Source organism: Kogia breviceps, chromosome 10 (assembly GCF_026419965.1).
Source record: "Kogia breviceps isolate mKogBre1 chromosome 10, mKogBre1 haplotype 1, whole genome shotgun sequence".
Taxonomy (NCBI): Eukaryota; Metazoa; Chordata; class Mammalia; order Artiodactyla; family Physeteridae; genus Kogia; species Kogia breviceps.
The window spans coordinates 40,456,337-40,471,220 of NC_081319.1; the positions used below are offsets into that span (position 1 = coordinate 40,456,337).

The window sequence follows — 14,884 nt, forward strand, 5'->3', positions numbered from 1 at the left end:
TTACATTGGATCATTCCCACCACCATAAAAACATTTGTTATTTTTCCCTTCTTTAAAAAATAAAACCCAACCCTCCCAACTCCCCCTTCCCTCCCCCTTCCAACTGCCACTCCATTTCTCTCCTGCCCTCATAGGAGCGTCCTTCATTCCTCAAAAACTGCGTCTGTTTCCAATTTCTGGAAGGTGGAGAAGTAGCTGAAATGGTGCTTCTCTGAAACCTGTGTGGTTTTTACTTTTACCTTTAGAAGCAGTCACAGCCATGGGCCAAAAGCACAACTTGCCAACAGATGAGGATTCTGTGTCAGAGGAACTAGAGCAAAAGAAACCGTTCACTAGTCAACCTTCTGAACTTCCTTCAGAGACCTCAGGTATGTCAGGAAAACAAAGTGGCCTGTTTGAAAATGCTTAAACTGGGAAAGATGGGGAGATGGTGGAAGACATTGTTCCTGGTTATAAGGTGGTGATCAGCAGGACCGTTTACGAAGTCAGCTCTCTTTCTTAAACAGATTTCAGTGAGCTTTACACATTTTTGATGGTAAGCCAGAAGCACGTGCACGTGATTATCAACTTAGTGATTCTCTGCCTCCTTTTCTGTGATTGTGGTGAGATTGTGAACTTGAGGGCAGGGACCAAGATTTACTACACTTGGAATCTCTACTGCTTTGAACACTGTCTAGCACCAAGTGGGAGCTAAATAAATGTATGATTTTTAAAATGTTGTTTTAGTGACTCAACATATCATTAAAGATTTCTCAAGTCCTTATTGTGTATACACCATGCTAAGGCACACAGATACTTAGGCCTGGGTCCTGGTCCTTTTCTAGCCTGGATGGTGAGAGAAGTTCCCAGGCGTGAACTCTGAAACCAAAGAGTTATATAATAATTGAATTAAATAGTATTAGAGATGGCACCAAATAGCTGCTGATTAATTGCCAAGTTAAATGTTATAAATGCTGTGGGTTGCTAAAGCCTAGCAATTTTTCAGGAAAAACAATAATTGGCCTTAGGTATTAAGTAAAGAGTAGGATTTGGAGGACATTGGAGGGATAAAGATAAGGACAAAAGTCACTATTTGAGTATTTTAATATTCTGTGAGGTCATTTATTGCATCAAACTTGACAAGAGTTGTCCTAGACCTGCTCTCACCGGGTCTCTTTCCAGGATCTTGGATCCATACTGCATTCATTGACGTAGAGGCAGGAGGTTGGACTAATGGACTTCCTGAAACTTTTCCAAGGGTGCTCATCCTAATTGTTTTAATTCATTATCCTATACTTGGCATTATGTATATACCTCTGTCTTTTGGGAAGTACCTTTAGCAACAGAACGTTGAAATCGAGCGCATTTGTGTTTCAAAGTAGGAGGCTCTGTTTCTGAAATAATGTGACTTTTTCTCTGGACAAAATACTAATTCAGTATCTTTTCTTTTTTTTTTTAAAGTAGTATAATTCTGTCCTTCTGGTCTGTTTAACGAGTAATTGGTATAATACTGATAAGTAATTAGTATAATATTGGTGACAGACTCTTAGAATTGTAAAATCATACATATTTAATTCAATCAATTAATCAATGTCACCAAAAAGAGGAGCTTACCATCTTGTTACTATCCTGGGAATTATATACCTATTAAAAAGAATAACAAATATAAATAAGTATCAGAGGAGATTTGTAGGCAGTAGGTGCTTATTATACAGATTAGCAGATCTCTGTTTCAATTTCTTTTATCAAGTTTCAAATATTTTGTAAATATGTTTTATAAAAAAATGTCTTTACCCAAGATGATCTTTGATTTTTGTTAAATATTTACTAATCCCAGTTAAGAGTGAGAAATATTTTGGAAAAAACTGTTTTCCTAAATGAATCAGTATGTGGGTTGGTGAAAATAGACTACTTAAATGAGTCACTAATGAACACTTTCTTAAAGAAACAATAACAAGGGATTTTCTGTTTGGAATTTTGGCCAACTTCATGTATTGCAGGTACCCTTCCCACACAAGCCAAAAAAGCGTGCAGACCCAGTGATCGCAGGTCCGCCCGGCCTGCCCGGCCCAGGCTTGCCAGGGTCCCTCCTGAGCTGCTGGGAGGCTCTTCTCCACGGAAGACTCTTGATCCTGGGCTGGGCCCCTGCCCTTTGTCTGAGTTGGGTTGGGTTTCTGGTCCGTCTTCCTGTGGTGAGCCTGGGAACCAGAGGAAAACTATTCATGGTGACTTCCTTGAACCCCAGAGGGATCTTGGCAGGGAGTCCTGGGAAATAGAAAGAACACCAATGATGATGAAGAAAAAAAAGAAGAAACCAAAGCAAAAGAGATACTCTCAGCCCCGGGCTGGGGGACCTTGGGATGATGACAATGCAGATGAGCCTAAAGTTTATCCCTTTGCCACTGACCCACAAAAGTCAGGTGTTCCCCCCAGCCAGCCTACCACTGTGGGCACAGAACATGGACTGGTATCCAGAGAAAACTTGAAAAAGGGATGTGAAATTGACTCCAGGGCAGCCAAGCTGGTAGCTGAGAACTTTGTCTCAGAGGGTCTCAGCATTCCTTTGTGTCCTTTGGAAAAACCCCTGAAAACTGCAGTAAATTCTCAGCCCAAACTGAGAGTAGAGGCAGAGGTGAAAGGTAACAAGTCAGCACCGCAGAGCCAAGGCAAGAAATTGCTGCAGCAAGATGAGTGCAAACCACAGCCTGCACCCCACCTCAAGACTCCTGTGGCTAAAAGCCAGACAGTAGACTCCCTCAATCTGAAAGGACCCCTGACAGAAGTTTTTTCACACAAAGTAGAAATTCCTTTGGAGATCAGACCCAAAGAGGGTTGCTCTCCTGTCTTGGACCAAGAGGCTGTGGGTGGAGTTTCAAAACCCAAAGCAGCAAAAGAACTGCCTAATTCCATACCCACTTTGACAGCAGGTAATCCATTAGTAAGTAGTCTAAAAGAAGGGAATGATGAAAGTAAAATGACTAAACTGCAGAATGACAAACAGAAAGAGTTTTCTGAGGGAGCTGAAGAGGTTAAAGAACTAAAAAAGGAAAGTATTCCCAAGGAAAGACAGGAGAGCAGCATCTTTGCTTCTGAGCAGCCGCAGGACACGGTGTTAGCCCAGGTTCCTGGACTAGGGAATGAACCATTTAAGAGAATGGCAGGTGATGGCAAAAGCAGGAAGGGAAAGGGAAGTTCTGGGAAGATGAGAGCAAGTTCTGGGAAGGTGAGAGCAAGAGCTGAGCTGCTGTTGCTTGTGGACAGCCAGAAGGACAGCAGAGCTGTTCTTGTGCCAAGTGAGCCAGCGCCTAAAACGGAAAGAATGGATAAAAGCGAGGAGCTGGGGCTGGGTTCTTCAGAGCAGCCAGGGACCGTGGCTGAGCTCACTGAGGCAGTGGTGATGTGGGACCCTAAGGAGATGACTGACCTGAGGATGGCAGGCACCTTACAGGCATTGATTCCTTTGGGAAATGGGTCAGGCATGATTCAGACTTCTGGTGCTAGAACAGAAAGAGGAGCTGTAGCCATAGACATGCGTGTAGGCAACCAGAGCGAGGAGGAAAAATGTCCTTGGATGGATCATGAGGCAGCTCCCTGGGTTTCTGAAAAGCCTACAAAAAGAGGCAGTGAAGACAAAAACAAAAAGTTTAAAAATAGTTATTCCACACACCCTGCTAGAATGGAGAGGAAGGAAGAAATCCTCAACCCACCTTTTGTAGGGAAGGGTGGGGATATTGGTAGTACTGCCCATCAAAACAGAGAATTAGAACTTAATTTCCCCGTAAATCATGACCCTTTGTTCTCACATATATCAGGTACACCCACAGTGGAAGGAGTTGACCAAAAGGGTAGAAATGTTGAAGTTAATTCTTCTAAGCTTGGGGCTCTTGGCAGGAACAAAACAAACACAGGCAAGGATTTTGCTGTTACTGAACCAGCTACCAAGGTGACAGATGTGAGCTGCCAAGACCAAATCCAGGGGGCAGGATTTGTTCCTTCAGTACCATCTGAGGAGAATAAGACAGATGTGGCCAAGGGACATACTGCAGTTGCTGACAAATCAAATAAAAGGAGTAATGATGGAAAAAGCAAAAAGGTTAAAAATAATTTCCCTGAGAAGCATATTCTGGAGAATAAGATAGATGCAACAAAAATACATGTTCCCATGGAAACCATAGGGGACCACAGAATTGAAGGAATGGGCTATGTGGATGAAAATAGAAATATTACATTTACCTGCCCTAGAACACCACCAGGGTTGATGAATAAGACAGTCCCCCTAGAGGCTCAGGAATCAACAGCCTGTGAAAAACTGCCACCTTCTACTTCTCAAGTAGTAAAGGAAAGTGATTCATTTCCAGACACCTTGGCAGAAAGCGGGCAAGAGACAGCTCCAGCCCAGATTTCCAAATTATTAGAGGTAGATAATTGCCGCAAAGATGGAGTCCCAGATGAAGAAAGACCCAAGGCTCCCTGTGCTGTTATGCCCTCTTTCAGCACGGGAGGAGTTGCCCTGACTCTGTCAGCAGCCATAGAAACAGTTAACAACCATGGAGGTAACTGTCTTCAGAATAAAGGTGAGCTTGCTGGTCCCATGAAAAGTGAAGCAGGGATAGACAAAGGGCATGTGATAGGAGAACCTGAGTCAGTGCTCAGTGATGCATCAATGCACTCAGTAGAGAAAACCACAGAGCCAGCAGGGGGGCACCTTCTTTCTGGCATGCTCATAGAAGACCAAAGCCTGGCAGGTGGGGTCAGAGTCCTAGAAGCATGTGCAGATAGCAGGAATTTTCCAACATGTCCAGTAAACAAACAGAAAGAGTCTGAGGAAGGTTCTGCTCCAGTTCCAATTCTTGACCTAATGGGAGACAAAGCACAAAAGCCCAGTTTCTGTGAGGACCAACGTGCTGAAAATAGAGATTCCCAGGGCCCAGATAGTTTGAATAAGGAGGTAGATACGACTCTTTTGCCTCCAGAAAGTGAAAAGGATAAATTGGAAGAAATCAGTCTGGATTCTGAAATCAGAGAAATGGCATGTGTTTCCTTGGCACCACCAGAACTCCAGTCAGGTGTCTTAGATGGCAAAGTTGAAGTGACTCCTTCAAGGGTGGTAGATGAGTTAGTAGTGGCTGCTTCCAAGGCTCTTCAACTCCCAGAACCCAGAGACAAGATCTTGGAGGCACCTGAGAAAATGACAGAAAAATCTGAACCAAAGGCACTGGGACAAGGGAAGAAGGAAGATAAAAGCAGAGCGGCAGAACCCATGAAAGGCTACATGAGACCCACCAAGTCCCGAGGACTCACTCCACTTTTACCAAAATCTACAGTCCAGGAACGAGAGCGATCCAGGCAACTCAAGTCCAGTGGTATGAACCTGCCGTGGGCAAATGTGTGTGCTTGTGGCTTTTGGTCAGCATCAGAAAGGCAAAGAGCTTGTGCTTTGGTTCCATCCAGACTCTAATCATTCTTGTTAACCATTGGTTTGTTGGCATGAAGACCTGTAACTGCTAATTATGTGTTTTCTGCAGCGAAGGCATGCCTTGTGTCCAGCTTGGGAGGCTGGTGACTTGGTTGCATGCCTTTTTACCCAGCACTGAACCTTGACTTTCAGGGGAAGTTGAATTTCAAACAATAAATTGTTTAGCAGAAAGCCTATCACCATCCATGATATTCTTAAATTTAAAAAAAAAAAAGTGTGCCTCCTATGTGTAAAGTTTACAGCCAAATTTTAATCATATTATTTTGTATAAGGATTCACAAGAGGAAAGAAAACATTTCATATCCAGCTGTGTGGGGGGGATTTTTTTTTTTCCAGTATACATATGTAACTTGTGCTGGTAGGACTAAATATCCAAACTGCTTTTGGATTGAATGAAAATGAACCCCTTATGGTAGCCTCCATCCAGATTGGTAGGCACAGACTTTATTTGTGTTTCTAGAAGTGGAAAATGATCTCTCAGTGATGCAGCTCTATCTTTTACCAGTTTGTTGCTTACAGCCATTGGCCCACAGTTTCACAGAGGTTAAAGTTTGGGCATAGCCTATGTCCATGAAACATAGTCCATATCCATGGGCAAGTCTGTAAAACTTGCCCATATAGGATTCCTCATAATTTTGCCCTTTTTGCCTCTAATCAGTGAAGTAATTGAGAGGAGACTGAGAAGATGATGATTCCTTTAAGATTTAGAAATGTTAAGGTTTTTTTTTTCCCCTGTAAAGTATACATCCAATCATGGCCTTTGAGGTTGTTCACAGCCTACAAATGATGCTATTACTTAATCACTGTTTCCCAGCTTGCATGATGCAGCTACTAACTCCAGAAATGAAAAAACACTGGTTGGCCTTGGTGTAGCCAGTTAGGCTTTTGGAGAGGCTTCATCATGAGATGGTGTTCTGCATGGTATGGACTTGTTTTGGGTAAAGCTTGTGCTATGCATGAATATGTACCCAGTAAGGAACGTGTGTCATGTGAGTAGAGAATGCTAGAAGCTATTATTTGAATAAGACATTCTGATCTTTTCCGTTTTTATCTTCTATTAGCTACCCTTTTGCCAAGGCAGAAAATGATGTTGTATGTAAAGTGCTTTCCATCTTTCATTAAGATTCCCAGCCCTCTCTCCAGTTCATTAGTTTTAGGTTCTAGACCAGTTCTTTGGTTTCAGTGGTAATTAAATGTAACGTGTAAGTTTTCTGAAGCTTAGGCATCTCTTTTAGCTCAGTATTACTGAAAAATGTAGGAAGAGGATTTATTCTGATTCTTGAGGAGGCAAGCCAGGTGCTGTAGAACTTTTGGGCTCCTACCTTGGCCAGGCCACCCTCAGCGACATGTGTTAGGAGTAGCCTTGTAGAGTGGCTGAGGAGGGAGTGATGTGTCTTGGACAAAATATCTTCTCTAAATTCTATCACACCCCTTCCCTAAGAACAATCTATACTTTTTTTATTTTGGTAGGTAAAATTAAAATTTTCAAAAATTAACTTTTGAATAGGTTAATACATTCACATGGTAGAACGGGATATGCAGTAAAATGTAAGTCTGCCTCCCTCTGTTAACCCCCATCCAAGTTTTCCTCTCCACAAGCAACCAGTGTTAACAATGTCTTACACGTCCTTCCAGACAATTTACACATAAAAAATCAATGATATATATATTTCCTGATTTTATAAAAGTGAGACATATCATGCATACTGATGTGTACCTTGATTTGTAAACCTAGTTATTTTAGAGCTCTTTACAAATCAGTACAAAGAAAGGGACCTCAGTCTTTTAAAATAGCTGTATATGTATAGTATTTCATTGTATGGAGATACCCTAATGTATTCTATCACTTCTTTATTGATGGATGTTCAGGTGTTTTCCTTTTTTTTTTCTATTAGAAACAAGGTACGTAAACTAATCTTGTATATACAGAATGTCATACTTATGTACATACATACTTATACAAATACATCTGTTTAATAAAAAGGGGCTCTGGATTAGAACCTCTGGTTTGAAGAATATATGTTTATCTTTTTGAGAGATGTTGCCAAATTGTTCCTCATAGGGGCACAGAGATGCACCAGAACTATACTCCCACCCTGAGCGTAGACCAGTACCTGTTCCCCTGTACTTTCTCCTACTAGTGTGGTTTTTCTTTTTTTTTGTTAAGGTGTGCTGATCTAATAGGTAAAAAATTATTACTCAGTATAAATGTATTTTGTGTTTTACTTCTTAAATGATTTCCTTTATTATCCAGTTTATAAAAGCCATCCCTGCTCTGAGTTTATAAAAATATTTTAAATTTTTCACATTTTTAATCTTTGATCAGTCTAGAATTTGCTTATTTGTTTCTGTGTGTGTGTGTGTGTGTGTGTGTATCTTGTTTATGAAATATGAGATATGATTACTTGGTTGTCTCACTATATTTGTATATTCTGTCTCCCTCTGAAATGCCACCTTTGTCATGCTCTAAGTAACACAATGTGGCTTAATAATATATTTTAATATCCACATGTCACCCTATTTTTCAGAGTTTTCCTGACTATTCTTGCTTGTTTATTATTTCATATAAACTTGACAATTGGCTCATAGGTTTGCGGGGGAAACTCCAGTCAATCTTGTTCTTGAAATCGTGTTAAATGTATAGATTACCCTAGGGAGAGTTGTTGCATATGTTGAGTTTTTCTGTCCAACATGTAATACATGCCATATTCAATAACATCACATGTTCAGGTTTACGTGTCATAGTCCCTCGCTGGTGTTTTCTTTGTGCAGATCTTGTATGTTTCTTCTCTTTTCTTTGGCCTCACAGCTTGTGGGGTCTTAGTTCCCTGACTAGGGATGGAACCCCCAATCTCAGCAGTGAAAGTGGGGAGTCCTAACCACTGGATGGCCAGGGAATTCCCAAGATCTTGTATGTTTCTAATAAAGCTTATTCAGAGGTGTTCAGAAAGCAGGTGAATGTGCAGATGCAGAGCTTTAGGCAAGCCTGGGCTCTGAGGCAGGGGACTGAGTGGAATGGGGAGTGCCTGGATTTGTGACAGGGAACTAGGCAGGGTAACCCCTTATGGGTTCATATGGGCTCTGTTGTTTCATGCATGACTGGTAATAGACCTGGCCTTGGTAAATTTTATTTTTGTTCCTCACTTCAAATCATTCATGTTAACTCTCCTGTGGTCGGATGGTGTCACCCATGGTTTTCAGTGTTTGGACAGTAAAGATATTATTAGTGGTGCCCATAAAAATAATAGCATCTGCCACCTGTTGAGTGAATACTAAGTGTATAGTTGTCTGTAGATAGGTAGGTGGATAGTCATGTACACAAACACACACACAGACACAACAGTACTTTGAAGGATTTTCTCCATTTTACACGTGAGGAAACGGGGGCTCTCCATGTTAAGGTCACACTGATAGTGAAGTGGCAGAAATAGAATTTAAACCCAAGTCTTTCTGACTCTAAGGCCCATGCTTTCCTCATTCTTGCCTCAGAGGAACCTTCCAGAAGTTTTAGGTTCTTAAAAAGAAAAAGATGAAGGTTGATGATTAATATATTTTTAAAATTGTAATATCCAGGGCTTCCCTGATGGCGCAGTGGTTGAGAGTCCGCCTGCCGATGCAGGGGACACGGGTTCGTGCCCCGGTCCGGGAAGATCCCACATGCCGCAGAGCGTCTGGGCCCGTGAGCCATGGCCGCTGAGCCTGCGCGTCCGGAGCCTGTGCTCCACAGCGGGAGAAGCCACAACAGTGAGAGGCCTGCGTACCGCAAAAAAAAAAAAAAAAAAAAAAAAAAAAAAAAAAAAAAAAAAATTAATATCCAAGCTCTATAACTAAGCACTTTTCTAGTTGGAAAATTGAGACACATCATGAGGACATAAACTAATCAGAGGCTAATTTAGAATTAGAATCTAGGTCTTTTAAGTCTGTCTAGCATTTTATTCTCTAGGCAGAGACTGTGTTTGATTTATTCCTGTGTTCTCCCTACCACCCAGCATAGAGCTTTACTGTATATGATGTCTAATGACAGTTTTTAAATTATAATTGCATTACCTTTTGCTACGCTTATCTTCTTTGGAAGTAGGGAAAGTGAATATACTGCTAAAGTCTCTTCCAGCTTAATGATTCCTCTCCTGTTATTTTTTTCATGTCTAAAGTTTAGGGAAACTTTAGCAGAAGGTTTTTTCACATATTATGCATATTGTTCTAAGTAGGAAACATTGAGATACTTCAGGAAATCTGAGCTCAACTTGTCCGAAAAGGACTTCTTTTGGGACCGTGTGTTTTGTGCAGGGAAGAGCAAGGTTGAAAGGGCGATCCTTACTGGACTCTTGGTATATGCGATGGCTCCACAGTAGTCGCTCCCCTGGAAGGAAGCCAAGGAGAGCTGTGAGTGGCAGTGCACTTGGCATGTTGTTCTGTGAGAGGGACAGTTACCATGGGTCTCCATAGAGAGGCCCTTCCCTTTGCCATAGTGAGAGCCATTTCTCCCTTTTCTCTAGCTTCATTTCTTTTCCTTCAGTTTTCTTGAGCCCATCAACAGTCTTCCAACAGCTGGGAATATCAGTTTATGGTGGGAAACTCTTTTGGTGTGAAACTTGGAGTAATTTATAAACCTCAAATCCTAACAGTTTCAAGGCCCTTGTACATAAATAAAATATGCTCAGCAGATGAAAAAATCATTTGTAATCTTAGAGCTCACTACACTCTTAACTGGAGAAGTGCCCATTTGGTAATATCTTTTAAAAACTATTTATTTATTTATTTATTTATTTTTGGCTGCGTTGGGTCTTCGTTGCTGTGCACGGGCTTTTTCTAGTTGTGGCAATCAGGGGCTACTCTTGGTTGTGGTGCGTGGGCTTCTCATTGCGGTGGCTTCTCTTGTTGCGGAGCTCGGGCTCTAGAGCGCAGGCTCCGTATTTATGGTGCTTGGGCTTAGTTGCTCCGCGGCATGTGGGATCTTCCCGGACCAGGGCTCGAACCCGTGTCCCCTGCATTGGCAGGCAGATTCTTACCCACTGCGCCACATCTTAAATGTAGTGCCATTTGTGAAGTTTTCTAATTGCTTTCTTCCCACTTACCCTCTCATTCTCTGGCTTGTTTTCTTCTTACTAGCTGTATATTAATGAAATTTATTGGGAGATTCTTTATGTTCAATAGCTAAAAACAGTTATTGTTTATTGAAATTTACTATACGCTCAGCACTTTCTTAAACTCTTAACCCTCAAGCAGTTCTGTGCTACTGTTCACCTTATTTGAGCCAGAGCATCTAAATGTTCTGTGAAACAAGTCCAGCAAATATTGGTTGTTCTACTTTAAAAGGAATTTCTTCCCCTCACTCCCTCACTTTTACCCTCTGGCTGACAGCACTGGAAGATTAAGAAAGCAAATGAAAAGCAAAAGCAACTTGCTTCTTACTTTTGGTGTTGCAGAAGTTTTTACTCCTTTAAAATATGAAGTGGACAGTAGAGGGGACTTCCATGCTTATTTTTACCTGTGACATTGAGTAGATCATCTCAGCTGTGAGCAGATTGAAACTGCTAGTTTTTAAACTGTTCAGCAACGATGTAATTTGTATAAGTTTAGACAAAAAGCTGATTGTCATATAAACATTTTCTATTGCTCTGCAGATAGTGAACACTCAACATGATTTGGATTTTTTAGTATCTAGTTCATTCATTCATTCATTCATTCAGCAAACACCAGGTAACATTATTCCCACATTCTAGGGGTAGATCAAGAAGCCACAGCTTTTACTCCTCAAGGATTCCGAAGTGGGGAGATAAACACATAAACAGATAATTTTACTCTAGTGAGAGAAGTTCTGTAATAGAAGGATGAGCTATATGCCATGGGAATACAGAGCAGAAAGTAAGTCCTCTTAGGAGAGCAGAAGAAAGGTTACTGGAGGAGGTGACATTTGATGGATCTGGAAGTTTGAAGAGCTGATAAGCAGGGTAGGGCATTCTAAGGGATAGACAGCATAGAGGCATAGTGAAGTTCAAGTGTATGGAATATTTGAGGACTAGCAAACATTTGGGTGTGACTGGTATATACATCATGTGGGGGAGCAGGGAGAAACATTCTGAGACAAGACTGGGGAGAAAAGGTAAGCTCTTCAAGGGTCCTGAGAGTCATGTGTACCTCCATGAGCAGAGGATCTTAAACTTTACACTGGAGGTAATTGGTGGAGGGAGTTGGGCTTTTACCTAGTTTCCTTGCATGCATCTCTTATCTTTTCCAGGGAGGCTATGCTAGGCTCAGTACTCAAAAGGCCTGGAATTTCCAAGTTGTACTTCTTGGGGGACTTTTCATCTGTAAGCATTTTAATGCTTTTGCCTGTTAAATGACAAAAATAATGCAGTTTAGTAATGAGTGTGATGTCCTTTACTTAAGGGAGAACACTCCATGGATTAGGGGAGTACCGTGGACAACAGTGGACCGCTCTTACCGAGGGATTCTGGGCAAGAGCGAGTATTATAGAGCGTTATAAGCGGCAATTGGGGGAAATAGGGCATGACTGGCTAGGAGGCCTGGGGTTTCCTTATAAGGCTAACAGGTCCAATTTTCTAGGGTAAGGTGAGCTACCTGAAGCTGAGTCGTAGGATTGTTTGGTGTGTTTTAGGTTTCCTTGACAGTGAGGTGCTTTCCTTGACAGTGAGGTGCAGGCTGACTTAGATTTAGATTTGTGGGCCAAGCCACTGGGGTCCTGGTAAATGAATTACCTTTATCAAGGGTCACGTAAATCAGATTACTAGCTTCAGTTTTTTCATTCTGTCTGCCTCCCAACTTTTGAAAGTTAATCATAAAGAATCACGATTTTCTTGAGTTAAACGTGTACTAAGAAATTTTTCTAAGATTTAGTAGAACATGGTTTTGAAATGTTTTTACATACATGTATATTTATATATAAACAAACATCATTTTCTTCCAGGTAAGAAACTAGATTGCAGCTTCACAGTCTTCAGCTTTTATTAGTAGAGTGTCATCCATCATTGTAATCAGTAGACTTACCGACTTTCATTGTAATGATAATTTATTAGAAATTATTTCCTGGAGACAGTAACAGAGAACATTTGGTCAATCTGGAAAGTAGCTTTGTTGCCTTGGTAACTGAAAGAATGCAGAGAAACCAGTTGTGGAGCGTATCATAACCAAGACCCTGAACAGGTTGAGTACTAGCTCAAGGCACAAGGCAAAAACAGAAACATCTGCCAGTGCATCTGCTGAGATCAGAGACCTGCAAGCTGTGCCAGAGCCCTTGGAAGCTTGACAAGTTGTTATACGGTCTGATAAAAGAGAGGCCGCCTTCTGACCAGACACATGGGAGTCCATGCACTTTCCTCAGACTCAGACAGAATGGAACTTAAAAACCTTCAGCCCAAAGGACATTCCAAATCGGCACCTGTCTACATGAGTTTAACGATGGGAGAGATCAGGTCAAATGATAGAAGTCCTTGAAAGGAATCCGTCCATTTCTCCTTGAGCAGAAATTTTTTGAGAGCCTACTTAAGCACTGTATCAAGCACTGTGCTGGGTACCTGCATAGCAGAGGTGGACAGGCAGAGCTTCCTGCCTTCTAGAAGCTTCCAGGAAAGGCACATACAGAAAAGATTATGGTGTAGTTTCCAAATCCTAAGAAGAAGTAGAAAAAGTATAGTTCTGTGTAAACATTAAGGATTCATTTTAGAAGTTGGGGGTCTAGGAGACTTTACAGAGGAGGTGACATTTCTGTGAGTTCTGAATGAGTAGAAGCAGAACCCAGAGGCAAGGAATTCTAGTGGCAACTGTCTAGAATTTAAGTCTTCGGGTTCTTAAGTACATTTCTTTTTACCTGGGCACACTCAACTTTCTAAGACTTCATGTAAGTTCCTCATCCGCCAACTTGATAAAATATCACAGTGACTGGGGGGGGTGTTGAGTTCCTTGATGCAGCTCTCTCCCGTGGGTGAATGTGCATTCCTGCGTGAGATTGTGTTTGTAATTCTGAATTGGACTAGGGCACTGACAGGGTCATCCTCAGGTTTTACTAATTATTCTGTACTAGATTTTTCTCATTGTTTGCCATCCAGGTAGCAGTCACCTCACTGGGAGAGAAATAAACACATTAATTCTTGTTCCATGTGATCTCTTCCTTGGTACGTGTTGCAAAGCAATAGTGTAATCAAACTGTAAGCCACTCTGTCCCCTCCCCTCTGTAAAAAGCCTCTGGATCTCCATGTTTTCTTAGTGAAGCAGGAGGACCTGCTTGCCCACTCAGAAGCAGCAGTGAAGGGATGCTCACAGTGCTGAGCACTGTAACAGGACACCAACATAAATGTAAGTCCACTTGAGAATGGAAAATAGTAGCAGACAATTGCTAAGGAATAAGACACACCTTCCTCATTCTTTGAAAGCCAGAATTTGACCGTGTTTTATCACCAAGCCTTTATATACCCAAGACTCATCTCTTATTTTTTCCCATTACTAATTAGAATCATGACCCTCCTGGCACCACCTTCATTTTTCATTTTATTATACATCCATCCTAGCTTTTCCTTGGTGAGAGCTTTGCTGTAGAGTAAGGTGACCCTAGTTTCTTGCTAATGAACCTTTATTGTGCTTTTGCATGTATTGCTACTAAGCTACTTAAGGTCAAGGGGAAGGAGAGGTGTATATGAGTTCAGTTAATGTTCAGGACAGAGGTTAAGTTCACATTATTTCCAGCATTGCAACACTGCCACTCCTGACCATGAACGTAGCTCTGTGTTAGGTACTGATGCGAACGCAGGAAACATATTAGGGTTGGTTCTTGTGCTGTAGTTGGGAATTGAGAAAATTATGTGAAGTGTATAAATAGCAAGTAGAGAAGGTGAGTAATGCGGACAGAGGCTCCAGTTAAGGAAGCTTTCTTGGACTGGACCTTGGTAATCTCTTCACTTTTTTTTTTGGCTGCATTGCACCTTCATTGCTGCACGCAGACTTTCTCTAGTTGTGGCAAAGTGCGCGGGCTTCTCATTCCAGTGGCTTCTCTTGTTGCGGAGCATGGGCTCTAGGCACACGGGCTTCAGTAGTTGTGGCTCACGGGCTCAGTAATTGTGGCGCATGGGCTTAGTTGCTCTGCGGCATGCGGGATCTTCCTGGACCAGGGCTCGAACCTGTGTCCCCTGCATTGGCAGGTGGATTCTTAACCACTGTGCCACCGGGGAAGCCCATCTCCTGTATTCTTTTTTTTTGGGGGGGGGGCGGTACGTGGGCCTCTCACTGCTGTGGCCTCTCCCATTGCAGAGCACAAGCTCCGGACGCACAGGCTCAGCGGCCATGGCTCACGGGCCCAGCCGCTCTGCGGCATGTGGGATCTTCCCGGACTGGGACACGAACCTGCGTCCCCTGCATTGGCAGGCGGACTCTCAACCACTGAGCCACCAGGGAAGCCTATCTCTTGTATCCTTGATA

At 42.1% G+C, this 14,884-nt stretch overlaps 1 protein-coding gene across 50 annotated transcripts in view; it reads left to right on the forward strand.

Annotated features, from left to right (window-relative positions):
- Window positions 1-14,884, forward strand: part of MAP4 (microtubule associated protein 4) — a 163,241-nt gene that overhangs the window by 115,999 nt on the left and 32,358 nt on the right. For 26 of the 50 annotated variants that reach the window (XM_059076949.2, XM_067044396.1, XM_067044404.1 and 23 more), the window contains 2 exons: window positions 246-368; window positions 1,980-5,342. In XM_059076949.2, the coding sequence (XP_058932932.1) occupies window positions 246-368; window positions 1,980-5,342 (3,486 nt within the window). The remainder of the gene's footprint in view (window positions 1-245; window positions 369-1,979; window positions 5,343-14,884) is intronic. The other 24 variants (XM_067044420.1, XM_059076963.2, XM_067044423.1 and 21 more) reach the window with 3 other exon arrangements.